The 27,876-nt window shown below is 44.7% G+C and overlaps 1 protein-coding gene across 5 annotated transcripts in view; it reads left to right on the forward strand.

The window, feature by feature from the left end:
* Positions 1-27,181, forward strand: part of LOC138755859 (oxysterol-binding protein-related protein 1-like) — a 239,806-nt gene extending 212,625 nt beyond the window's left edge. For all 5 annotated transcript variants that reach the window (XM_069922591.1, XM_069922590.1, XM_069922592.1 and 2 more), the window contains 8 exons: positions 2,017-2,199; positions 5,001-5,108; positions 5,770-5,859; positions 9,524-9,650; positions 13,810-13,929; positions 16,582-16,705; positions 18,847-18,937; positions 25,947-27,181. In XM_069922591.1, the coding sequence (XP_069778692.1) occupies positions 2,017-2,199; positions 5,001-5,108; positions 5,770-5,859; positions 9,524-9,650; positions 13,810-13,929; positions 16,582-16,705; positions 18,847-18,937; positions 25,947-26,049 (946 nt within the window). In that variant the 3' untranslated portion in view covers positions 26,050-27,181. The remainder of the gene's footprint in view (positions 1-2,016; positions 2,200-5,000; positions 5,109-5,769; positions 5,860-9,523; positions 9,651-13,809; positions 13,930-16,581; positions 16,706-18,846; positions 18,938-25,946) is intronic.
* The last annotated feature ends 695 nt before the right edge of the window (positions 27,182-27,876 follow it).

Below are 27,876 nucleotides of genomic sequence, written 5' to 3' on the forward strand. Positions count from 1 at the left end.
CGCAATGCGATAACTCCCAAAAAAAAATGGGTGTGAGATAACTCACACGTAGCAGATGAGCAACAAAGTGACCATGCAGGGCAGAAAATAAATATTCAGTAATAAATAAAGTTCAAAGTAAAAGCGCTGATTGAGTTTGTCGTTGAGGGTCTGACGGTGGAGGGAGCAGCTGTTCCTGAATCTGCTGGTGCGAGTTTTGTGGCACCGACATCTCTTTCCTGATGGCAGCAGCGAGAACAGAGCGCGTGCTGGGTGGTGTGGATCCTTGATGATGGCTGCTGCTCTCCGACGGCAGTGTTCCCTGTAGACGATCTCAATGGTGGAGAGGGTTTTGCCTGTGATGTCCTGGGCTGCGTCCACTACCTTTTGGAGGACTTTACACTCAGGGGTATTGGTGTCCCCGTACCAGACCGTGATGCAGCTGGTCAGCACACTTTCCACCACACCTCTGTAGAAATTTGCCAAGGTTTCTGGTGTCATACCAGACCTGCAAACTCCTGAGGAAGTCGAGGCGCTGACGAGTTTTTTGCACGATACCGTTAGTATGTTGGGTCCAGGAAAGATCCTCTGAGATCGTGACTCCCAGAAATTTAAATGTGCTCACCCTCTCCACCTCTGAACCCCCAATGATCGCTGGATTGCGCACCACAGATTTTCCCTTCCTAAAGACTACAATCCGCTCCTTGGTCTTGATGGGGTTGAGTGTGAGGTTGTTGTTGGTGCACCAATGTCAGAATCAGGTTTAATGTTTTGAACATGAACATGTTGTTTTGTGGCAGCAGTACTGTCCAGAACAATTCCGTAAATACAAGATTTAAAAAATAAATAATTAGTGCAAAAAGAGAAAAAAAGAGGTCATGTCTATGGATCATTGCACTTTTCAGAATTCTGATGGCGGAGGGGAAGAAGCTGTGTTTGTGCCGCTGGGTGTCCATCTTCAGGCTCCTGGACCTCCTTCCTGACGGTAGCAAAGTGAAGAGGGCATGGCCTGGGTTGTGGGGGTCATTGAGGATTTCTTGAAACACCACCTCTTGTGGATGTCCTCGATGGAGTGGAGACTGGTGCCCGTGATGGCGCTGGCTGAGTTCACAACTCTCTGTCGTCTTTTCCTGTCCTGTGCAGTCTCCATGGTGCCCGTAGAAATTTGCAAGAATCTTTGGTGACAAACCAAATGTCCTCAAATTCATAACTAAATATAGCCACTGGCAAGCCTTCTTCATAATGGCATCAACATGATGGCCCCAGGATAGGTCTTCTGAGAGATTGGCACCCAGGAATTTCTTGCCCCTCTGACCCCTCAACGAGGACTGGTTTGGGTTTTCCTGATTTCCCCTTCCCATAATCAGTTCCTTATTTAATGTTAATAATGATCCGGTCTCTATCGTCCTTTTGACCGGCAAGAGGATTCCAAGGACTCACCCCACTCAGAGGGAAGTTTCCCCACGCCTTGTTTTTTTACAGCCAGCCCCACGTTTTGTAGCTGTGTCCCCTTAGTCCATAACTCCCACCAATGGGAATATCTCAGCATCTACCCTGGGAACCTTCTTGATGCTCTCATTCTGCTGGGCTTGAGTTGATCAAGTTAAATTTTAAATTTTTTAATTTAGAAGTACAGCATGGTAACAGGCCCTTCTGGCCCTTCTGGCTCTTCTGGCCCGCGAGCCCATGCTGCCCAATTAACCTGCAGCCCCTGTATGTTTTTGAACGGTGAGAGAAATCCAGAGCCGCCCGGAGGAAACTTTTGCAGACACGGGGAGAACGTTGCAGTGAACTGAGATTCACTGGTGGTGTGTTATACTGAGGGCTGGCTCCACCCCCATCTATGCTGGTTTCCCCTCGATCCCCTCTGAAGACCACTGTAAGACCCTACCCTCAGTTATAAAGCTAATAAAACCGTGCGTTCTCCCTCCAGTTGTGAGAGCTTTTATTCACGCTACAAACGTAGAAACTCCTTACAGACATCGCCGGGTCTCTGGCGCAGTAGCTGTTAAGCTGACGGGCTTATTGTTTCCACAGGCAGGATCTAGGATTCAAGCTGATATCGGAACAAGTCAGTCACCACCCTCCAATCAGTGCATTCCACGCTGAGGGACTCCAGCAGAGTTTTGTTTTCCATGGATCTATCTATCCCAAACTGAAATTCTGGGGGAAGAGCGTGGAGGCTGAGCCGAAAGGAATTATAACATTAGAGCTTAACAAGTAAGTGACTGACGCTGCTGGCTGTTGAGAGTCTCAGGCCCAAGGCTAACAAAATGGTGTGAGGACGATCAGTCTGAATGCTAGAACAGAAAAAACATTGATTGAGAGGGTGCAGAGGAGAATTACTTGGATGTTGCTGGGGAGGAGAGTGAGTACACGATCGTGGAGGTTGAGGGCAGCAGGGGGAGCAGTGAGAGAGACTCTCGTAGAACTCCCTTCGAAGAGAGGAGGGATGCGGAGAGGCAGTGAGTCCCCATCTCCCCTCCAGTTCACACACTCCATCTCTCTCTCTCTTCCCCTCTCCCTTTCTCCCCTTTTCCCTCTGTCTCCTTTGACAGAACCCAAAACTAACCCCCTCCCCAATCAATTTTCATGTTGCCCTTCCCCATCACACCTTTTCTCTTTGTACACCTCCCCTCCTCATCTTCCCTATTTAATATAGGTGCCTGCCTGCCTTTTGCTCACACCTTGAAGAAATGCCCAGGCTCAAAACATCAGTAATATAATCTTGCCTCCTATGGACAGAGTACCTCCAGCATTCCTGTGCTTTTATCTCAGGGACTGAGTGGCAAGGAAAGGTTAAACAGGTTCGGACTTTATTCCCTGGAGGGTAGAAGAATGAGGGGAGATTTGTTAGAGGTCTTTTAAAGGGTAGATCATGCCTGACTAACCTATTAGAGTTTTTTGAAGAAATCTCAGGTAGGATACAAAGGGGAAGCTGCGGATGTTATCTATTTAGATTTTCAAAAGGCTTTTGATAAGGTGCCGCATGTTAGGCTGATAAATAAGATAAAGGCCCATGGAATTACAGGGATGCTGTTAGATTGGATAGAAAATTGGCTGATAGGAAGAAAGCCAAGGGTTGAAATTAAGGGATCCCATTCAGGATGGCTGCCTGTAACTAATGGTGTTCCACAGGGGTCGGTCGGTCTTGGGGCCGCTGCTGTTTACAATTTGGATTGTGGAATGAATGGTTTTATGGCCAAATTTGCAGATGACACCAAGATAGGTGGTGGAGTGGGAACTGTTGAAGAAACCGTAAAATTGTAGAGGGATAATAGACAGATAGGAATACTGGGCAAATATATGGCTGATGAAGTACAGTTCAGTTCTACATAGGAACATAGGAAGTAGGAACAGGAGTAGGCCAAAGATGGTCCATCGAGCCTGCTCCGCCATTCAATACGATCATGGCTGATCTCATTTATGACCTAACTCCACCTACCTGCCCTCCCCATATCCCCTAATTCCTCTAACATGTAAAAATTTATCTAACCGAATTTTAAATATGTTTAATGAGGCAGCCTCAACCACTTCCCTGGATAGAGAATTCCAAACATTCACTACTCTCTGGGAAAAACTATTTTTCCTCATCTCTGTCCTAAATCTACTCCCCCGAATCTTAAGACTGTGTCCTCTCGTTTTAGTTTCCCCGGCCAGCTCGAAAAACCTTCCTACATCTATCCTATCCATACCCTTCATAATCCTATATGTTTCTATAAGATCTCCTCTCATTCTTCTGAACTCGAGCGAATACAATCCTAGACGATTTAATATTTCATCACAAGTCAACCCCTTCATCCCAGGGATCAACCTCGTAAACCTCCTCTGGACCGTCCCCAAAGCCAGTATAATCCTTCCTCAAATATGGAGACCAGAACTGGACACAGTACTCCAGGTGCGGTCTCACCAGTACCTTGTACAGTTGCAACAGTGGAAATAAACAGGCAGAGAACTATCTGGATGGGGAGAAAATTCAATCCTCGTAGGTGCAAAGAGACCTGGGCATCTAAAAGTTAATGCCCAGGTGGGATTGGTCGTGAAGAAGGCGAATGCTATGCTAGCATTCATTTCAAGGGGAATAGTGTATAAGAGTAGAGAGGTGTTAACAAGACTCTATGGGGCACTGGTGAGACCCCATTTGGAGAACTGTGTGCAGTTTTGGGCCCCCTATCTTAGAAAGGATGTGATGTTGTTGGAGAGGGTGCAGAGGAGATTTACCAGAATGATTCCCGGAATACAGGGGCTGGTGTATGGGGAGTGTTTGGCAGCTCTTGGGTTGTATTCGTTGGTGTATAGGAGAGTGAGGGGGGAATCTCATAGAGACATTTTGAATATTGAAAGGTTTTGACAGAGTCGATGTAGATAAGATGTTTACCTGGGTGGGTGAATCAAGGACAAGGGGTCATAGTCTTAAAATTAGAAGTTATCCAATTAAAACAGAAAGGAGGAAGAACTTCTTTAGTCAGAGGGTTGTGGATCTGTGCCATGCAAAGCAGTGGAGGCCAGATCACTGGGAGTATTTAAACAGGAAATGGATGAGTATCTCATTAGTAAGGGTATCAAGGGATGTGGGGAAAAGGCTGGTAATTGGAACTAGGTGTGAGTATAGTTTATCTTAGTGTAGAGTCATGGAACAGACTTGATGGGCCTAATGGCCTGCTTCTGCTCCTTTAACTTGTGAATTGTGAACAAAATTATTAGGGGTATGGACTGAATAAATGCAAGAAGACTTTTTCCACTGAGGTTGGGTGAGATACAAACCAGAGGGCATGGGTTAAGGGTGAAAAGGGAGAAGTTTAAGGGAACACCCAGAGGAAACCCACACGGATACAGGGAGGACACACAAACTCCTTACAGGATTCGAACCCGGGTCACTGGCGCTGTAACAGCGCTGTGTTAACCTTTACACTAACTGTGCCACCCAGATGGTTAAAGGCCACGTTTCTTGATGCAGAGAAGCTGATGGGCCAGCTGCGTGTACATTGCATCTCCCACAAGTAAACATGCTTTCCTTTCAGGCACAATGAAGCCTACACTTGGTCAAACCCGACATGCTGCGTACACAACATCATCGTTGGCCGGCTCTGGATTGAACAGTATGGAAACGTGGAGATCGTCAATCACAAGTAAGAACTTCACTGTCCTAGAATTAATCTTCAGTTTGAAGGTGGAAATAAATTAATCTTTTTTGTTATTGAGTTGCGGGGAAAGGTTAAACAGGTTAGGATGTTATTCCCTGGAGGGTGAAAGAATGAGGGGAGATTTGAGAATTAAGAGGGGGATAGAATAGTAAAAGGACAGAAATGCTGGAGGAACGCAGCATCCATAGGAGGTAAAGATACATCTCCGATGTTTCAGTCCTGAGCCTTTCTGTTCATCACCTTGAGGAAGGGCTCAGGTCCGAATCATCGCTAGTCTATCTTTACCTCCTGTGGACGCTGCGAGACCTGCTGAGTTCCTGTGTTTCACTCTGTAGATGGAGCAAATGCAAAAAGCCTTTTCCACTGAGGTGAAATAAGATTTTTAAAAACTAGAGGACATGGGTTAAGGGTGAAAGGTGAAAAGTTTAAAGGGGGAACTTCTTCACACAGAGGATGGTGGGGGTGTGGAACAAGCTGCCAGCTGAAGTGGTGAATGTGGGCTCAATTTTGACATTTAAGAAAAATGTGGAGAGGTACATGGATGGGTTGGGGACGGACTGGGTGCAGGTCAGTGGGACAGCAGAGTAATAGAAGGGCCGAAGGGCTTGTTTCTGTGAAGTAATGCTCTTTCTTTGTCTCGGCACAGATCGGGGGAGAAATGCATTCTGAACTTTAAACCATGTGGTCTGTTTGGAAAAGAATTACACAAAGTTGAAGGTTACATTCAGGACAAAAGGTAGGATGAATCTCTGCCGGGATTATTCAAATTCTTCACTCGCGATAGTCCACTTGTACAATGTACCCAGCAAACAGGGTAACAGAAATGGCAGAATTCACACAGAGCGGTGGATGCAAGGAATGCTCTGCTGGCAACGGTGGTGGGGGGGGCAGGTACAATGGGATCTTTTGTTAGATAGGTACATGAAACTGAGAACATGGGAGGGTTATCCAGTGGGGAAAATCTAGTTCAAGTAGGTTATTAGGTGGGTGGTGGGTGGTGAGGAATCTCAACCAAAAATGGCCAAGGAATGGCGGACAGAGTCTACATCGGAAAAGTGCGAACTATTAACGATGATGAATTTACTGTCATATACACGAGAACAATGTGCAGGTGCCCCAACATTCCTGCTGGAGTTGAACAGGTACCTGCAAGAAGAAAATGACTACAGTGTATGCTAAATTAAATTTAAAAGAGTTAATAGAGACAAATGATAGATAATATTCACAGTGCAAGAAGAAAATGTGCGGACAGTCCTTGTGTCATATCGGAGCAGTCCCGGATCAATATAGGTTCAAGAGCCTGATGACTGTTGGAAATGGGGGAGCTGGACAATTGAAGGGGAGGTGGAATGAGAAGGTTTTATGTAGGTATCAACTTTTCACACTGGCTAACCAGTAAATTGGCCATTTTTGCCGTTCACACTGGACCACTGTTAACCATTTCTCTGGGTCCTTTCACACTCACCACCAGGCATCCCCAGGGAGAGGGGCACCTATCCACCAGTGACGTCTGAGTGACACATCCGAATGATCTTGTATTTAAACAAAATTAATTGTGCCTAATTATAACATAGCATTATAACATAGCATTATGAACCCTTCATAGAAACATAGGTGCAGGAGGAGGCCATTTGGCCCTTCAAGCCTACACCGCCATTCAATATGATCATGGCTGATCTGTACCCGGTTCCTGCCTTCTCCCCATACCCCTTGATCCCCTTAGCTACAAGGGTTAAATCTAACCTACTCTTAAATATTGACAAGGAACCGGCCTCAACAACTTCCTTGTGGCAAAGAATTCCACAGATCCACCACCCTCTGAGAGAAGAAATTTTTGCTCCCCCTTATCAAACTATGACCCCCTGGTTCTGGTTTTTCCCAGCACTGGAAACCACCTACCTGTGTCTAGTCTGTCTAAACCCTTAAGAATTTTATATGTTTATATAATATTCCCCCCTCAATCTTCTAAATTCCAGAGAATACAAGCCTAGTCTATCCAACCTTTCTTCATATGCAAGTCCTTCCATCCCTGGTATCAACCTAGTTAGCCTTCTCTGCACTCCCTCTATGGCAAGGATGTCCTTCCTCAGATAAGGCGACCAAAACTGCACGCAGTACTCCAGGTGTGGTCTCACCAAGGCCCTGTACAGCTGTAGCAGGATCTCTGTACTCCTGGACTCAAATCCTCTCTCTATGAACGCCAACATAGCATCTGCCTTCCTCACCACCTGCTGCACCCGCAACCCTTCAGCCCCTGTTGTTGTGCTGACCTATATAAACCTTTATAAATTTATAAAGACCGTGGGAAAGTCCCAGAGAGAAAGAGTGCAATGGCAGGCCTGCCCTCTCAGTATTCGTGTAGCAGAGAAAGGGCTGTAAGCATGGAGGGGTTTCTCTGCCACACGGAATTCTGGGAGGGCAGGTCCGCCATTGCTCTCTATCTCTGCAGCTTTCCCACAGTCTTGCCTTCATAATTTTACGTTTCTCTCTCTACGTATTAATTTTGTTTAAATACAAGATCATAATACATTAATCAGGATTTGGTAAATTTAAATTTGTATTAATTTATACCTTTTTAATCTTTTGTTTCCTTCATGTTCTTGCACTCACTCAAAAACGTCATGAACTGCCTTGTCGCTAGATAGCCCATGTCCATTTCACCCTGGGCTAATCGGCCCACAGGCATCAGATGGCCCCAGGGGTGATACACCCTACCTAGACTGTCCACCCCCAGCGATTTGACGTCTGCGTGCCGATTCCCGAGCATTCACACTGGCCCCTTATCCGGTATATTGGCCGTTAATTACTAGGATGAGGGGGCAGTGTTAAAGGGGTTCTTGTCAAATCTCTCACCTGTGCAATCCCAACTCTTTTATCCAACCTGGGCAAACAGAAATTTCTCATTGAAACTTCTTTTGGGCTCTGAGGCCCTGAGATCACCACTCGTCATGTTTCACCAGGCAGAGAATGTTCTTGATTTCTCTGTTTCAATCAAGTATGCGTACATATACAACCTGCCAAAACAGCGTTTCTCTGGACCACGGCGCGCGCACACACACACACACACACACACACACACACACACACACACACACACACACACACACACACACACATACAGTAATCACATACAGTAAGATATAAAATAAATATTATTCTGGAATAAAATTTATTTGTTACATTTATATGAGACCCAATGTTACAGGACACTGTTCATCAGTCTCACAGTCTGTGGGAAGGAGCTATTTCCCAGCCTGGCCGTCCTGATGCCTTTGTAGATCCTTCCTGATGATGATGTGTGTGGCCTCTGTCGGTCGTGGTCGACCATGGCTGCTGCACCTCTGGTAGTCACTGTGGAGTGTCCTCTCCAGGGCACAAGCCAGGGCAGAGTTGATATGGAGATCCCCCTGTTGCAATGCAGTAGGACCCCCCTCTCTCTCAATGCTAATGTCAGGTCCAAAGGAACGACAAAGGCCAGTACAGTTTGGTGCCAGCAGCATCGCAGGAGTTGCTGAGCCAGTGCTGGGTACAGCAATCAGTCACCTGTGGGACTCTGACTCCGGATTTTCCTTTGGGGTTTACTCCCAAAGCCTTTCCCGTGTGTGAGTCCAGCCACAAGGCAGCGGAGGTTTGAAATCGGAGTTTTCCCCTCTCCTAGATGATTTCCATCCGTGGTTAACGAGCCCCATCTGCCAGGAGCAACTGGTTTCGAGGCACCAGTGGCCCTCCTTTGTCCCTTCTCCTCACCGTGAGAACAGCTTCGCCAGGCATAAGAACTAGGCCACACATGAAGGTCAGGAGTTGGACTGGGTTGTCAGAGGCTGTTAGAGCCGCACGCATGAAGAGCATTTGGGCGGCAGTGGGTGCTCATTCCCACCACCACCCTTCAGTTATGACAACCTTCAGATGGTGATAATCGTATCTGATATTACCTCTGTTCGCACGTCCCACACATTATCAATGGACAGTATAGTCAGCCGTTAGCTCTTCGCTGTGACACCACCAGTGATCAGGGTTCAAATCCCACGCTGTCTGTACATTCTCCCCATCTCCCTCCGGAAGCTCCTGTTTCCTCCCTCCCTTCAAAACGTGCCAGGGGTTGTAGTTCAATTGGGTGTAAATTGGGCAGTACAGACTCGTGGGCCCAAAGGGCCTGTGACCGTGCTGTGTGTCTAAATTTTTAAAAATTAAAATGTAAAAAATGTTTTAAAATATAAAGGAACACATATATAATTTGAAAGAAACATCCTTCCCCTCTAATACTCCTTCCCCGCACCTTGAACCGACACCCCCTTTCACCTGTTGTTTCACCGGGGGTCTTGCTCCTCATCCTGACCGATCCTGCCCTTTGCTGAGATGAAGGGCTGGTCGATGAACCCTTACTTCCTGCTCTTTTGCAGTAAGAGGAAGCTCTGCGCGATCTATGGCAAATGGACGGAGTGTCTGTGGGCTATTGATCCCACAATGTTCGACACCTACAGAAAGAATGATAAGAAGAACTCAGAAGAGAAGAAAACAAGCAAATCAGTAAGTGGTGAACTAATTTAAATCAATTAGTGCTCAGTCACGCACTTTGATCTTTCTAAATTTAGGTAACCTCCCTCCCCAATGCGCTTCCACCATTTTCATCTACTTTCGATCCTCCTTACTTCTACCCCAGTGGTCTCTCTAACTCTCCCTCCCTCTCTCCAACTCCTGTTCACCTCTTATTCCCCCCGCATTATTCCTCCTCCCCTTCATGTACTTAATGTCACCCCTTCCTACTTTAGTCTCTGACCATCTCTCTCCACGAATGCTGCCTGACCCATTGAGTCTTTTTTCATTAGAGATTCCAGCTTCTGTGGTACTTGTGTGGTATTTTATAAAAAAGCAAAAAGAGAATAAAGAAATACAAAAGAAAGAAAACCCTCTTATAAATCCCCACCCCCCTCCAAACTAAAATAAAAGAGAAGGAAAAAGAAGAGGGACATGAAAACCACAACAGGAGCCTCACTTTCTGATACTTTTAAACATAGAAATATTTATAGAGACCTATAAGAGAAAGGGAATGTTCAAGATTCATTTAAATGTTAATACCAACAGTTTGTAAATATAGGCTCCATATTTCACAAAATGTATGATATTTATCTCAAGTAATTTTCTCGTTGAATCCAACTCCAAACTTCTGCTATCTCTCCATTCCCAAATCAGTATCTGACTTCCAAGTTATAGCCATACATTTTCTAGCTATTGCCAAAGCAATTTGAACAAATTTTACTTGATACATATTCAGTTTTAATTAAGGTTTAATCCCTCTAACATCTCCCAGTAAAAATAACATTGGATCCTGTGGGAATCTAACTCCAGTTAGTCGTTCTAATAAATGACCCATTTCAAGCCAAAAATTAATTGTGGAACATGGCCAAGTCGAATGCAAAAAAGTATCAACTTCTTGTCCACATCTAAAATATAAATCTGAATAAATATAATTCATATTATGTGACTTTTGTGGTGTTAATAAAACTGATGAATAAAATTATATTGAACTAACTGATATCTCACTTTTATTGACTTTTCATATTCTACATATCTGAATCCATCCACATTCATCTATTTGCTTATTTAAATCTACCTCTCATTTATGTCTTGATTTATGAACTCCCTCTTTTCGAGCCTCCTTTTGTAATAATTTCTACATCTCTGAAATGAATTTCTTTACATCCCTATTACTTAATAATAACTTGACTTCAGTCTCCGCTGGTAATCCTAAATTTTGGCCAAAAATTTCACAGAAAAATCTATTAATTTGATAACAAAATTTTGTATTTTCCAATATTTTAAACTTTTCCTTCATTCTACTAAAAATAATAAATTCCCAGCTTCGAAACAATCTTCAATTTTCTTAATTTCACAATTCTGCCAAATATAAATAAAATTATTTTCCATATAGAAAATGAAATGTCTATTTTGAAATAAAGGTGTTCTTCCAGACATTAAATCTCTTCCCCCAATCTCTTTATCAATTTTACTCCAAAGTTCAATTAAATGTTTCAGCATGGGTGTTTCTCTATTTGCTATTAACAATTTTGCATTCTATTTATAAATAAAATGTTTTGGATCTGTTTCTCCAATTTTACCATGTTCCTATTCACCCACGCTGGAACATTATTTAACTCATACATTACATTAATAAATCTCATCTGTGCTGCTTTATAATAATTCATAAAATTAGGCAGCTGTAAACCACCTAAATCATATTTCCACACCAATTTCTACGAAGATACCCCAGCCATTTTCCAGTTCCATAAAAAATTTCTAACACAAACAGTTAAGTCCTTAAAACAAAGTTTGAGGAATTGAAATTGGAAATAATTGGAATGAAGTTTGTATTCAAGGAAAAGCATTCATCTTAACACAATTTACTCTACCCATCAAAGTAATAGGTAACACATTCCATTTTTCAAAATCCTCTTTAATTTTCTTGAATAAAGATAAATAATTTAATTTAAATAATTTTGTCAAATCTGATTGTACACATCTAGATCAATTGCTTCCTTATATTTCTCATAAACTCCATTAACTGTCTCCATATTCTTTTATTCTAATTTAAAGGATCTGTTAAATAAATCAAAACATCATCTGCAAATAAATTTATTTTATATTCCTCTTGCTTCACCTTAATACCCACAATCTTTGAATCTCGTCTTATAAATTCAGCTAATGGTTCTATTACTAAAACAAATAAAGCTGTGACAATGGGCAACCTTGTCTACTTGATCTCGTTAATTTTAAAAATGTTAAAATCTGTGTCCATTTGTCACTACGTTTGCAATAGGTATTTTATAGAGCATTTTAAACCATTCTATAAACATTGAACCCAATTTACATTTCTCTAAAACTTTGAAGAGGAAATCCCATTCTAATCTGTCAAATGGCTTTTCAGCATCCAAAGTCACTGCCACATTCAGGTCTCTCCTATTTTTTTTGAACTACATGTATCAAAGTAAGAAGCCTCTCTACATTATCCGCAGATTTCCGACCCTTAGCAAATCCAGTTTGATCCATTTGTATTAATTTCGGTAATTGTTTTGTCAATCTATTTGTTAATGTTTTATAATCAACATTTAATGATGAAACTGGTCTATAAGAGGCTGGTTTCATTGGATCTCTATCTCTTTTCAGAATTACTGTAATAATTGTGATTAAAAAGGATTCCAGCAGAGAATGCACCTTAACAGCATAATTTAATACTTCCATAAATGGAGCTATTAAAAGATCTTTAAATTTCTTATAAAATTCTACCAGAAATCCATCTTCTCCTGGGGATTTGTTACTTTGCATTGAACTCATTACCTCACTAATTTCCCTTACCGTAAATACGACATTCAAATCTTTCCATTCCCCATCATTCAGACTAGGTAATTTGAGATAAAAACTTGTCAATCTTACTTTCATCATGTATTGATTCTGAATGAGATAATTCAGAATAAAATTTCCTAAATACATCATTTATTTCTTGTGGTTTGTATGTAATAGTCCCCGAGGATTTTTTAACTGCATTAATTACTCTAGATGTCTGTTCTGCTTTCAATTGCCATGCTAAAACTTTATGAGCTCTTTCTCCTATTTCACATTATCTCTGTTCAGTTCTTTGAATTAAAGTTTCTGTTCTATGTGTCTGAATAGTGTAATATTATTTTTTAATTAATTAATTACTTTTTCTTTTCTTCAGAATGATTTTGTAAATCTTTTTCTAATTTACCTATATCCAGTTCTATTTGATTTATCTCTTTTATACATTTTTGATTTTAGCCAAGTACCTTATTATTTGACCCCATATAGGTTTTTAACACATCCCAAATAATACATTTATTATCTAGCCACAATAATCTTTGAGCCCTTTTTAAGCATCAGCCATGTATTTGCCCGCTGATCCAATCTGTCCAAATCACCCCTGCAGCTTCTTGGATCCTCCTAGCCCATACATCTGTAAGTAACTGCAAGCTGCAACCGTACAAGGTACTGGTGAGGTCCCACCTGGAGGACTGCATACAGTTCTCGTCTCCTGACTTGAGGAAGGATGTACTGGCTTTGGAGGGGGTGCAGAGGAGGCTCACAGGGTTGGTTCCAGAGATGAGGGGCATGGCCTACAAGGAGAGGTTGAGTTGTCTGGGACTGAACTCATTGGAATTTAGAAGGATGAGGAGTGCTCTTATCTGCAATGACGAAAGGACTGGATCAGCTCGAAGGATGGAGGTTGTTTCCACTGGCTGGTGAGGCTAGAACAAGAAGTCAAAGTCTCAAGATTTGGGGGAGTAGATTTGGGAAGGAACTGCTTATCCCAAAGAGGAAAGAATCAGTGGAATTCTCTGCCCATGGAAACCATCGAGGCTGCTTCATCGAAAGGATTTAAGATGTGGATTTTTGCAAAGTAGGGGTGCTTAGGGTTATGGAGAACAGACAGATAAATGGGGTTGAGCCAACAGTCAGATCAGCTGCGATCTCATTGGTGGAGCAGACTCAATGGACAGGATGGTTTCCTATCCTCATGAATGGCCATTCATTGTTGGTCCTGTGGACACCAGATCCATCCCATCAGTGAATCGAAATGAGCATTTCCACCGGGTTGTAAAATATTTCTGCTTTTTGTTAATTATCATTCACATTTTCTCATGATTCACCATGTGCCTCTGTGTGACTACCCTAGTCAGTAGCTTCGGAGAAATCGGAACCAGACGACATGCCAGACTCCTCGGAGAGCGTCCAGGTTATTCCGGGAAGCCAGCTGCTCTGGAGAATAGCACCAAGACCTCCGAACTCTGAGCAGGTTCGTAGGTTACTTCCTCGGACGTGATGCTTCCTGATTATTTCCTGTGGAACAGCAGCAGGACAGGCCCTCATGCCCACCATGTCCGCACTGAACATGATGCCCAAATCAACAACCCCCCCCACCCCCCCCCCCACACACACACACACACACACACACACACACACACACACACACCTCCCCTCCTGTAGCTCTATCTCCCTCCCTTTTCCCTCAGTCTTCTTTCCCCTATACTCCATTCACTGGGCCAACCCCCCCCCCCCACCCATCAATTCTCACCTTTCCTTTATCCTGCCTCTCCCACATATACAATTATCACCTTTTAGAACCATAGAACATTACAGCACAGAAAACAGGCCCTTTGGCCCTTCAAGTCTGTGCCAAATTATTATACTGCCTCATCCCATTGACCTGCACTAGTCCATAGCTGTCCATACCCTCACGTCCATGTATCTGTCCAAATTCTTCTTAAAAGTTAAAATTCACCACTTCAGCTGGCAGCTTGTTCCACACCCCCACCACTCTCTGTGTGAAAAAGTTCCCCCTCATGTTCCCCCTAAACTTTTCCCCTTTCACCCTTAACTCATGTCCTCTGGTTTGTATCTCACTCACCCTCAGTGGAAAAAGCCGACCTACATTTACTCTGTCTGTCCCCCTCATAATTTTAAATACCTCGATCAAATCTCCCCTCATTCTTCTACACTCCAGGGAATAAAGTCCTAACCTGTGTAACCTTTCCCTGTAACTCAGTTCCTGAAGTCCAGGCAACATCCTGGTAAATCTTCTCTGCCCTCTTTCTATCTTATTGATATCTTTCCTGTAGTTAGGTGACCAAAACTGCACACAATCCTCCAAATTTGGCTTCACCAACTTCAACACAACATCCCAGCTCCTGTACTCAATATTTTGATTTATAAAGGTCAATTTGCCAAAGATTCTCTTTACAACCCTATCCACCTGTGACGCCACTTTCAGACACTGCCTCCTTTCTCCATACCTCGACAGGCCCAAAACGTTAGTTATACACCTGTACCTCCCATGGACGCTACAAGGCCTGCTGAGTTCCTGCAGCATTTCTGTATTTTTGCCCAAATCAAACTTCAACCCTGCTGCCTGCCATGACCCAATCTCTCTTCTCGCTGCAAATTTATGTGTCTGAAGCCTTAATCCCGACACTCTTGTTCCGGCTTCCACATTCTCTGATCTTTTCCAGGCACCCACTACTCTGTGTGTGGAAAATCTTTCCCCACTCATCTACATTAAATTTCACACCTCTCACCTTGAATGCATGAGGCTTATAACCTGGGGAAAGGATTCTGACAATCTCCCCTGTTGCATCCCACCTTAAGTAATCCCTTACTTATCACAGAGCACCGATGGCTTAGGGATTACTTAAAGTGGGAAGTGAATGGGAAGAGAAAGGTTGAGAACACCTGCTCTAGCCCGTTATTGTTTTTGTAACACTGTTCAGTTTTCCACAGAAACCTCATTGCTCTTATCACTGGTTTCTTTCTTCCACCTGGCACCTTGGCTTTGGTCACCTCAACAGCCACACTGCACGGTAACAGGCCCTTACAGTCCACAAGCCTGTAGCGCCCATTTGCACCCAATTGACCTTCAAAACCCCCCACCCCATTAGCCTATACACCTGGAACATTTTGAACACTGGGAGGAAACTAGAACGCCCAGAGGAAACCCATATAGACACGTGTAGAACGTACAAACAGATAGCATGGGATTCCAACCCCGATCCCCAATCACTAGCCCCGTAACAGGAAGGATATCACTAAGATTGAAAGAGTGCAAGTAAGATGTTGCTGAGACTTGAAGAACCGAGTTGCAGGGAAAGGTTAAACAGATTTGGACTTTATTCCCTGGAGCGTAGAAGAATGAGGGGAGATTTGATCGAGGGATTTAAAATTATGAGGGGGACAGACAGAGTAAATGTAGGTCAAGTTTTTCCACTGAGGGTGAGTGAGATACAAACCAGAGGACATGGGTTAAGGGTAAAAGGGGAGGTTTAAAGGGAACAGTAGATGGCACGTTTGGCGTCGGAGTTCGCGCAACATCTTTACGGTTCCAGCGATCGGGACTGGGGTTTGAATCCCTCACTGTGTAAAGAGTTTGTACGTTCTCCCCATTTCCATATGAGTTTTCTCTGGGAACTCCATTTTCCTCCCACCCTTCAAACGTGTAAGCGGCAAGGGGTCGTGGGCCAAAATGGCCTGTTACCATGTGGTATGTCTAAATTTAAATTTTTTATTTTAAATTTAAAAATGAGGGGAATTTCTTCACGCAGAGAGTGGTCGGGGTGTGGAACAAGGTGCCAGCTGAAGTACTGAATGTGGGCTCTATTGTGATATTTAAAGGAGGATTGGATAGGTACATTGGTTGGGAGTGGGGGGGGGGGTAAAGCTCGGATAGATGAACAGGGGGAATAATAGTTCTGCACAGACTAGATGGGCCAAAGGACCTGTTTCTGAGCTGCAGAAGTTCGATGGTTCCGTGTAAACCTCAGTAATTTTCCATTGCTTTTGTTTTGATGGCATGTTTTTTGAGGTAGAAATCCTGCCTGGCCTGCGGGGAAAAGGATCTCAGGGTTGGAGGTGATGCCTAATGAATCTGAACTGTAATGTTTTGACTGTTTTCCAGATGTACAATTTCACCAATTTTGCCATGTCACTGAATGAACTGAATAAGGAAATGGAGAACGTCATCGCTCCCACCGACTGCCGACTACGGCCTGATATTAAAGCAATGGAAAACGGAGACATCGGTACGGCCAGGAGTCGGGGAGCAGTTGTTGTCATTGTGGCAATGAAGAGAGGCAAAAGCTGCTGAGGCTGGAATCTCCAGCAAGCAGAGGGATTCAGCCAGGCAGCGTCCCTGGGTGGAAACAGTCAGTCGGCGTTTCAGGTCGGGATCATTTGGGGCAAGTTAAAACAGGTCTTTGGAAAAGGTCCTGGGCCATTTCTACCCATGATGGACTGGAGAGAGACTGCAGTGGCTGGGAAACTGGAGCAGCACACAAACGTGCTGGAGAAACTCAGCAGGTCTTGCAGCGCCCGCAGGAGTAAAGGGTGACCATTGTTACAGGCCTGGTCTGGTATAAAAAAAACAGGCAGGTACCTGACTAAAAAGGTGGGGGGGGAAGAGGATAGGAGGGGCAGATGGGGGAACACAGGCCAACCGATCATGAAGTGCGTTGAGCAGTTGATGATGGAACACATCAAATCACACATGTTGGGGCCATTCCAGTTTGCCAACCATCCAAACCAATCCACAGATGATACAATAGCCTTGACTATCCACTCCATCCTGACTCATCTAGAGAATGATACTTCATACACGAGGCTGTTCCATAGAACGCTACAGAACAGAAAACAGGCCATTCAGCCCTTATAGTCTGTGCCGACCATTGCTCGGCTAGTCCCAATAACCTGCTCCCATTCCATAAACCTGGCCTCTCCCAGTCAGGTATCTATCCAATTTATTCTTAAAACTCAAGATCGAGTCTCCACCCACCACATCAGATGGCAGATCGTTCCACATTCCTACCACTCTCTGAGTGAAGAAGTTCCCCCTAATGTTCCCTCTAAACCTTTCCCTTTCACCCTAAAGCCATGTCCTCTCATATTTATCTCTCCTAATCTCAGTGGAAAGAACTGACTCACATCCACTCTGTCTATACCGCTCATAATCTTGTAAACCTCTATCGAATCTCTTTCTTCTTCGTTCCAAGGAATAAAGTCCTAACCTGTTTAATCCTTCCCTGTAACTCAACTCCTGAAGTCCAGGCAACATCCTAGTAAATCTTCTCTGCACTCTTTCAATCTCACTGATATCCTTCCTGCAGTTTGACGACCAGAACTGCACACAATATTCCAAATTTGGCCTCACCAGTATCTTACATAACATCCCAACTCCTGTACTCAATATTTTAATTTATAAAGGCTAAGATGCCAAAAGCTTTCTTTACAACCCAGTCCACCTGTGACGCTACCTTCAAGGAACAATGTACTTGTATCCCCAGATCCCTTTGTTCCTCCACACTCCTCAGAGCCTGGCTATTTACTGTGTACGTCCTACCTTGGTTTGTCCTTCAAAAATGCATCACCTCACACTTGTCTGCATTAAACTCCAATTGCCATTTTTTGGCCCATTCTCCCAGTCGGTCCAGATCCCTTTGCAAGCTTTGAAAATCTTCCTCACTGTCTACAACACCTGTGTCGTCAGCAAACTTGCTGATCCAATTCACCACCTTATCATCCAGATCATTGATATAGACAACAAACAACAATGGTCCCAACATGGATCCCTGAGGCCCACCACTCAGCCAATTTTGAATCCAGTTTACATTGACACTTCATCTTGGCATTCAACACAACAATACCTCAGAGGCTGGTGGATAACTGGTCCTCGTTGAGACTTGACACCTCTCCCTGCAGCTGGCTCCCAGACTTCATGATCGAAAGACCATGAGCTATTCAGGCTGGCAGAAAATCCTCAATCTCCCCCACTCTGAGCACTGGCACACGCAGAGTTATGGATGGTAAAACAGTAGTTGGCCTCATTGGCAACAATTATGACTCGGCTTACAGTGAGGAGGTTTGAAGGCTCGTAAAATGGGGCGAGAACAGCAACCAGAATCTCAACGTGGACAAGACAAAGGAGATGGGCTCAGGCCCGAAACATTGGTTACCCTTTACTTACGGAAACCGCTGAGTTTCTCCAGCACGTTTGGGTCCTGCACTCGACCCCGTCCTCTGCACACGTTCTTGCTTAACCCTATTAGTTTGGTTCCAGTGGAAAGTGTCTATCGTGCGGGTAATAGCTGCAAGCCTGAGTGCAGAATCTGCGGCCTGTACCCCTCAGCCACCTCCCGTGATAACATGTGGGAATATTCCTGATTTGCAGATTTAGCCAGTGAAGAGAAGAAGAGATTGGAAGAAAAGCAAAGAGCAGCACGCAAACATCGAGCCAAGATGGACACCGAATGGAAAAACAAGTCAGTTTCTGTCTTACTCTTGAAGTTTTAAGAGAGAGTGCTGTGACGATGTTATCACCCACCCCGATCACTACATTCACAAACACTCAGAAAACTTGTTCAGAGTAGCAGCCTAATGTTTTCTTCATGTCCTTGGGTTCCAGTTCAAGTGTATTGTCACGGAGCATCAGGATGCAGTGATACACAAGAGCCTAGAAGCAGGAGCCGAGCCGGCTCTGCTACTCAGAAAGGTCAGGGCTGATCAGGCCGTGCACTCAGTTCCACTGACCCGCCCGGTCCCCATAACTCAGGCGGCACAGTGGGTAAGGGGTGGCGTAGCGGTTAGCGCAACGCCTTTACTGCGCCAGCGATCAGGACCGGGGTTCGAATCCCGCACTGACTGTGTGGAGTTTGTACGTTCTCCCTGTGTCTGCGTGGGTTTTCCTGGGGTGTCCGGTTTCCTCCCACCGTTCAAATAAAGTACCGGGGGTGTAGGTCAATTGGGCAGCATGGGACAGTTGGGTGGAAGTGGCCTGTTACCGTGCTAAATGTTTGTGTGTTTAAATTTAAGATATTTAAATTTAAACCCTTAATCAACTATGCAAACACCTATCTGTAAGAGGCCATTCAATGAGGCAGTCTCGTCTGCTTCCTTGGGCAAGAGAATTCACTCCTCTCTTGCAGATGAGCAGTTCCTTCTCATCTCCCTCTTAAATCTACTCCCCCAAATCTTGAGGCCATGTCTCCAAATTCGAGTTTGTTTGGCGAGCAGTCCAGCTAGACATCTCAGACATAATCCAGCGAGTAAGAAGCCTGTTTCTACAAGATTTCCTCTCTCCCCTCCCCATCCTTCTCATCTCCAATGATCCCCAGACTACTTAATCTCTCCTTGGAACCTAACCCCTTCCAGGACGTTTTAAAAACAAAAGGACTGGGTCAGGGAATGATCAGAAGGCAGACTGTGAGTGGAGTTTGGAGGGATCTGGGTGTTCTTGCAGCCATTCCCCCCCGGGCGCCACAATACATTTAAGTAAAAGCCTTGATTCCACCTCACGTGACATAAATGTAATTTATGTTTTTCTGTAGTCGGTAGGAGTGACGTACAGAAGAAACTACAACTTGACTGCTTCACAAGGAAGGGGGCCCAGAAACATTAAGCAGAGCCCGGTGGGGAGGGGAGGGGGGGCAGCCCAAAAAAAAAGGTTGAGAACGGTTGTCCTCATCCATGAATTACAAAGGTTGGCAAATCCAAGCAGCATAGTACAGGACACACAGGAGCAGGCATTTCGGCCTTACTTGTCTATGCTATACATGATGCCCATATTAGACTGAATCTCTTCTGCCCCCTCATGATCTGTTTCCCTCCGCTTCTCGTGTGTTGGCCTTGATTGGAGCGGTTGGAGTTTAAAATCCAGGCTTCACTCGTCACGGCCTGTCACGGGCCTCTGCTATACCTCAACGGATTGACACCTTCAATTATTCACCTTCCTACTGTTGATCGGGGATTGGAAATTCCCTCTGGTTTGAGGCACAGAGTCTCTCGGCCTTCCGTCCCTTCCTCCCACATCACCTCTCAGCTCCTTTCCTTTCTTCCCCCTCCCACTTGCATCCACCTGTGAGCCCCTGCTCCTCCCTTCCTCCCCTCCCCCCACCCCGCGCCCCACCCTCTTGTTCCGGAGTTTGCCCGATCTTTGGGGGTCTGCGGCTGGCAGCGTCAACTGCCCATTGCTTTTCGCAGATTCTGCCTGACCTGCTGAGTGTTGTTCCAGTTCTCCAACTTCTGCAGACTCCACCGACTTCGATTCAGTTGTGTAGGATGATGGTGAGGCCACGTCTGAAGTACTACTTGAAGTAAAACAGGAAAGTCTGCAGACGCCACCGTTGAAGTAAAAGCACGACGCTGGAGAAACTCAGCAGGTCAAACCGTGTCCCCTATATAGTAAAGATAAAGACATAACCAATGTTTTGGGTTTGAACCCTTCATCCAGGCATGAGCAAAATGTCAGGAGTACCCCAGCCTATAACAAACTCATGTATCTTTATCTTTGCTAATAATTCGGATGCCTGCCGACATTTTGCTCATGCCTGGATGAAGGGCTCAAGCCCGAAACATTGGTAATATATCTTTGCTATAAATCGGGCACCTGCCTATGCTCATTGGGTTGAGCAGCACCCATGGGAGAACAGTTGACGTTTCAAGCTGAAATCATTCATCAAGACTGGGGGAAGTTGGAACTGAGGCGGGGAAGAGAGGACAGGGTGGGAGGAGGCACAAGGGGACTTGGTAGGGTAGATCTTGAGATGTTGGCATTGGTGAACATGGCTTCGAAGTAAGAGGATAGCCACTCAAAACTGCCGGGGGTGGGGTGGCGGAGGGGCGAAATGCGATGAGTCTTTGAGCTGGTGCGGACACAAGAACATCAGAACTCGGATCAGGAGTCAACTGTGCGGCCCCCTCGAGCCTGCTCCACCATTCAATGAGATCTGGCCGTGGCCTCAGCTCCACAACCCTTTATACCCCTTCGATGCAAAAATCTATCTGTGTCTTAAATACATTCAATGAGGCAGAGAACTCCACAGATTCACTCCTCTCTGGGAGAGACAGTTCATCCTCATCTCCCATCCTAAATCTTGAGACGTCGTCACCTAGATCTAGTCTCCCCCGCCAGTGGAAAGAGCTCTGCTTCACCCCATCCTTTTCATGGTTTTGTATGTTTCTGTGAGGTTCCCTCCCATTCTTCTGAACTCCTGTCATAAGAAAATACAATATATGTTTAGGTGGGCATGGAATCAGTACGTAATTCTCACGACTCATTTAACTTGAGGGGTTGCCTTGAATTTGGACCTGAAATGGGTTCAAATCCCAAGTATGTGTCCCACTGAATATAACAGCCACACAGCAAGACTCAGTTTATGCAGTATTAGAACTTTGATTTTCTTTATCGAAGGTTTGAACTTGTCTTGTTTGCCTGTTTTGGCTGAATGTTGTCTAACAATCTGTACTTCTGTTTCCTGTTATCCCCAAAGGAACCAGTTGGCAGAAGGTCCCAGGTTTGGCTGTTTCCACTGTGTTTACTGGTGCTGTGTTTTTAAACTGCTTGGATTAACATTCACTCCCTTTGAAATGAACACGAGTTATGAGGCAAAAATAATCTTTGAGGAAATGCACTCGTGAAGAGCAGACTGTGGCCCAAACCAAGATCCAAGCCTTTACTAGTTAAGAAAGTGAGCAGGTTGACGTGATTTACAACAAGTCATTCACCCTCATCAGACTGACGTGTCACATCACAGGTCACTCTAGAGCAACTGTTCTCAACCTTTTTTTTTTAGCTATGACCCCCCCCTTGGCACTGAACAGGGTTCATGGGCCCCCTTCCCTGTGAAGCAGTCAAGTTTAATTGGTTTCTTCCGTACTTCTCCCAGTTGGTCCAGATCCCTTTGCAAGCTTTGAAAATCTTCCTCACTGTCTACAGCACCTGTGTCGTCAGCAAACTTGCTGATCCAATTCACCACCTTATCATCCAGATCATTGATATAGACAACAAACAACAATGGTCCCAACATGGATCCCTGAGGCCCACCACTCAGCCAATTTTGAATCCAGTTGTGCTGGTGCCACTAGAGTCACGCCACCAGGTTTAGGAACAGCTCCACCATCAGACTCCTCAACTCAATTAGGGACTCATTTAAGGACTCGTACTTAGAACATTAATTATGACTGTGTGGCAGATGTTGTTTGTGTTCATACACCATCATGTTGAAATAATGAGACCACACCTGAAGTTGTCAGACAGCGAAGAGAAGTGTTTATTTTAGTGTTATCAGGCTTGATATAGACACACAACATGTGACCTGGCGTCATGACATCTGAAGTACTAACGACCTCATGACGTAGCTACGTTGAGTACGTTAGGGCTTCTCTGTAAACCTACAGGTGTTGCTGAGTCACTATGCCTCATGGCTGTAGTGGCTAGTTGCCAGTAGATAGGAGGCTGTTGTGTCTAGCCGTCTCAAGATGGGAGCTGTTAGCGCTGGTTCTGCCCACTCCCTCCAAGCTCTTCGGCTCTCCCCCAGAACCAGCGGTAAACGACCAACTGGCTCAGCGGTTCTGAATGAGTGCGGATGTTCTGCCATAACTGAATATTTATTTTCTGTATAGGACAGTCAGTTTGTTTACATTTCTCTCTTTTGTACACGTATCTTTTCTTGAGTACAGTGTACACTACCAATAAGTAGAAATTCAGCCTGGCCCCCAGGGAAAAGAATCTCAGGGTTGTATGTGATGCCATGTGTGTGCTCTGACAAAGAGTTTGAACTTGAACTTTACCAACTACTTAATAAATAGGAAAATCATTTCATGGTTTAGTTCCCTCGCCCCTGCTTAAATGTGCTGTGGCCCCCAGTGGGGCCGTATGGTCCCCGTTGAGATTGGCTGCTCCACAGATATGGCCACATATGTGTTCCCTGATGGGGTCAATTTTTGTGCCTGGGTTTCTCCATGTCAAACCCTGCATCACGGAGTTTACAATTTGAGGAGAAATTGCACGGAGGAGAACCAGGCCGTTCAGGCCAATGGATCTGTCAGAGTGCCTGCACCACATGAGCATCTTCCCTCCCTGTCCGAGCTGATCTGTTCAGCTTTGTTTTGGCCACGGCTTCTCCCACCAGCACTGCACAGACTTCACCTGCAGCCTCAGCAGTTCAAAGGCACCACTCAGGAAGGATGTATTGTCCATGCATTTCTTTCACACTCATGTTTACCTCGCTGCTTCTTATAAGACCATACGATAGAGTAGCAGAAGGCCATTCGGCCACTCGTGTCTACTCTACCATTCCATTATGAGCTGATCCATTCTCCCACTCAGCCCCACTCCCCTGCCTTCTCCCCATAACCTTTGATACCCTGACTATTCAGATCCCTATCAATCTCTACATTAAATACCCAATGACTTGGCCTCCACAGCCACCCGTGGTAGGAAATTCCAAAGGTTTCCTGCTCTCTGGCTGAAGAAATTCCTCTCCATCTCTGATTTAAATGGACACCCTTGAATCCTGAAGTTGTGCCCTCTTGTCCTCATCTCCCCTACCAGTGGAAACAACTTTGCTATATCTACTCTGTCCAGGCCTTTCAATATTCAAAATGGTTTGATGAGGTCCCCCCCTCATTCTGAACTCCAAGGAGTCCAGTCCGAGAGCCCTCAAATGTTCCTCATATGCTAATCCCTTCAATCCAGGAATCGTTCTTGTGAATCTTCTCTGAACCCTCTCCAATGCTAGCACATCCTTCCTTAAATAAGGAACTCTACCCCATGCTCCACGTGGGGTCTCACCAGTGCCATATAAAGCCTCAACGTCACATCCCTGCTCTTGTATCCTGTTCCTCAAGGTGTGAATCCCAACATCTCTGCTAAAGGTGGGAGGAAATCTGCTGGATGTAGAGGTTTCTCCTGACTATCCTGTAGGATGCTCTGCCAACAGATATTTATGGGCCTTTACTTTGGTTAATCCCACAAATTCAAACATCTACATTACAAAATTCCTTCAGACTTTTAAAGATCACATTACCCACAGACTTTTCATTAGAAAGCAAGGTTGACAGAGCTAGGGCTTTTCTCTGGAGTGACAAAGGATAAGAGGTGATTTAATAGAAAAACAGTGCACGGTTAAAAAAAAAACCCTGTATCCAGAACCTATGGCGATTAGTAGATGCCAGAGAAGTGAATTTTCCGGTTGCTTGAGGTTGCGTGTTGAATGATTGGCGAACTAACGGCTAGCAAATTTTAAACTTCCATATTTTTTACCTATATATTATCGGTGATTTTTTTTTGCCGGTTGCTTGAGGCAGCTGGATGCTTGAATTCCAGATAACGGGGTTTTACCATATAAGATTATGAAGGGCTTGGATAGGGTGGACAGCCAGCACATTTTTCCTGAGCAGCAATCTGTTTAAGGTGAGGGGGAGGAAATTTGAGGGGAGATGTCAGGGATAGGCCTTTTCCACAGGGAGTGGTGGGGGCCTGGAATACGTTGCCGGGGGTGGTGGTGGAGGCTGATACGATAGGGACATTGAAAAGACACTTAGACAGGCACGTGGATGTTCGAAAAATAGAGGGTTTTTTGTGTGAGGGAGGCAAGGATTAGATTGTTGTGAGTAGGACATAGAACATTACAGCACAGTACAAGCCCTTCGGCCCACAAAGTTGTGCCGACCCATAAATTCCTAGCTAATCCCTTTGTAGCCCTCTATTTTTCTTCCATCCATGTGTCTAAGAGTCTCTTAAATGCCCCCAATGTTTCAGCCTCCACCACCACCCCCAGCAACTCTCTGTGGAAAATAAACTTGCCCCTAATGTCTCCCCTAAACTTCTCTCCCTTCACTTTGTACGGATGTCCCCTACTGTTTGCTGTTCCTGCCCTGGGAAACAGGCACTGGTTGTCCAATTAGTTCGACATAGGTCTGGCTGTTCACTTAGGTTTACATAGATCGGTACAACATTGTGGGCCAAAGGGCCTGTACTGTGCGGTACTGTTCTGTGTTCTAGGGAGGCTGAGAAGCTGGTAGTCTCCTTGCAAGCCAGCTGGGGCTACTCGAGGCCACGGACCCACATATTTAGATCTCCTGCCCCAAGGATGTATTCTTCAACGTGCTGTCAACTTTTAAAGGGAGGCGAATGTTTGTGAATTGCGAAGTGATGTGTGTGTGCGTGCACTGGATTTGACTGACCACAACAAAAAGATCTCGGGGCATGGTTCGCGTGTCATTCATCGAGGTGATGAATAAGAGCAGAATACGCTGGAAACTCTCAATAGGCCAGGCAACACCTGTGGTGAGATGAGAAGAGTCAACTGTTGGGGTCCTAGACCCTTTGTCAGTCTGGACCATTTTAGACAAAGAATCTCGGAGCCGAAACGTTGAATTGTCTCTCTTTCCAAGCGGGTCTACCTAACCCTGCTGAAGGTTTCCAAAGTTTTCTGTTTCTCCTTCAATATCCTTGTTGATTTTCATGTTCCTTCTACATTTTGTCAACAGGTGGTTCCATCAAGGACCCAACCCGTATGTGGGTGCATCAGATTGGCTGTACTCCGGAGGTTACTGGGACAGGAATTACTCAAAATGCAACGATATTTATTAACGCGGGAGACTGAGCCCGTCAGCTTCTCTTCCTACCGTGGGCAAGTTCCAGGGCAGATGGTTTTTAAAAACAGTACCACCTCAACCAATGCAAACTTTCTTCTGTTTTACTCCTTCCAATGCAAATGTTCTCTGAGAGTCTTTAAGTACTGCCAAGTATGCAAACCTATAAATGCCTCGGCATTAAAACTCTTCACCTACCTCTGACAGGTTTTGTGTATGGCAGTGTGCGAGCACAACTTGCCTGTGGACTTTAAGACGGATGGTATGCTCATTTTGGTTTCTAAAATCGTCGAAATATTACAGTATTTCCGTGACATGAAAGTTGGAGTAATATTCCTTTTGATCGGAGAGATAAAGTCTTTGAAATCGTAAAGTAGCAATCTCTCTCTGAAATGTTTTGTATAATGTATATTTCCCCATTTAGATTCGGAAACACCTGCTAAGTCACCCGTTGTTAGATTTTAGTCAACTCAGACTGAACGTGACTTCACTTTGCTATCACTCAAGGACCTTTCACTCCAGCGGTGGGTGTGCGTGTGTGTGCGTGCGTGCGTGTGTGGCAGGGTTTTGTACCTTAGTGCAACATGCTCCAGCTTATTTTCAAGTCATCGGTAAATCATTACGACTCATTTCCAGTGTTTTTTTTTGGATTATTTAACGTGTGTCTGTTTTGAATGTGACGTGTCGAGTTTGATTTCAGGAGTTTCAAAGCCATAAAAAAGCTTTGCGACCTCAGTTGGGAAAGCTATTTTGCAAAAAGTGTAAAGAGAATTCTGTAATTATTTGTACAGTTCATCAGAGCTCAAGTTCCTGAAATCTCAAGTTTAAAAAAACTAAGGTTAAGGATATTAAAGCAACAAGGTTTAGAATTAAATTACGACCATTAATTAATTGGACAAAAGCCTCCCATTCTGCAATAGTAGTTTACTGTCCGTCGATTTAAACTCGTCTGACCTCTGGAAATTAGATTGATTGTGACATTGGCAGAAACTACATTGCACATCATCTGTTTTGTACAAAAATATAAAATAAATAGATTTAATTACGATTCCTTTCGGAACTTTTTACATGTGGTGCATTGCAGTTAAATGACACTGGATTCAAATAAACTCTGGATTGAACTGTTAAAACACTTGGTATTGTTTCTGTGTTCGTTCTGAAGTGGGGAAATGTGAAATGGACTTGATCCACCTCTGTATCTTCTACGCCTGCTGTTATTGGATTGAATTTCAAGGAAATGTACTCGAGGTATCTAATGTTGGATTTTAATGCATTCATTTAATGCAAGAATATAAAATATTATTGCTGCTAAATAAAGGCTTGAGAAAAAACTCTTGAATATTTAAATACTTAAAAGGGAAGAGATTTTTTTCAGCTGCAGAGAGAACCATAGAACTCTATAGCACAGAAAATAGGCCATTCAGCCCTTCTAGTCTACCGAAACATCATTCCTCTAGACCACACAAGTCAAACTCTGGCCCGCAGGCCAAATTTGGCCTGCGATATAATTATATTTGGCCCACAAGATCATATCAAAAATGTATTAGAGGTGGCCCGCTGGCCGCCGCGCCAGTATAGCGCATGCACAGTAACCCCTGTGTCCCAGGGTGAGAGAGAGAGAAAAAAATCCTGGTCCTTGAAAAGTAGTGGTGGGTGGTTTTATAAACACGCTATTGTGTCCCCCCACCCACCCACCCCCACCGCAACACGGCCTGGCCGGTGTCAGGGGAAGCCAAGGCCGCTTCCCAGCGCCCAGAACCCCAGTGGCACAGCGTTTCTTGGAGCTGCAGATGGAGTCGGGATGCCGGAGGGAAGATCGGGGCTC

Source organism: Narcine bancroftii, chromosome 2, assembly GCF_036971445.1.
Source record: "Narcine bancroftii isolate sNarBan1 chromosome 2, sNarBan1.hap1, whole genome shotgun sequence".
In the NCBI taxonomy this organism is placed as follows: Eukaryota; Metazoa; Chordata; class Chondrichthyes; order Torpediniformes; family Narcinidae; genus Narcine; species Narcine bancroftii.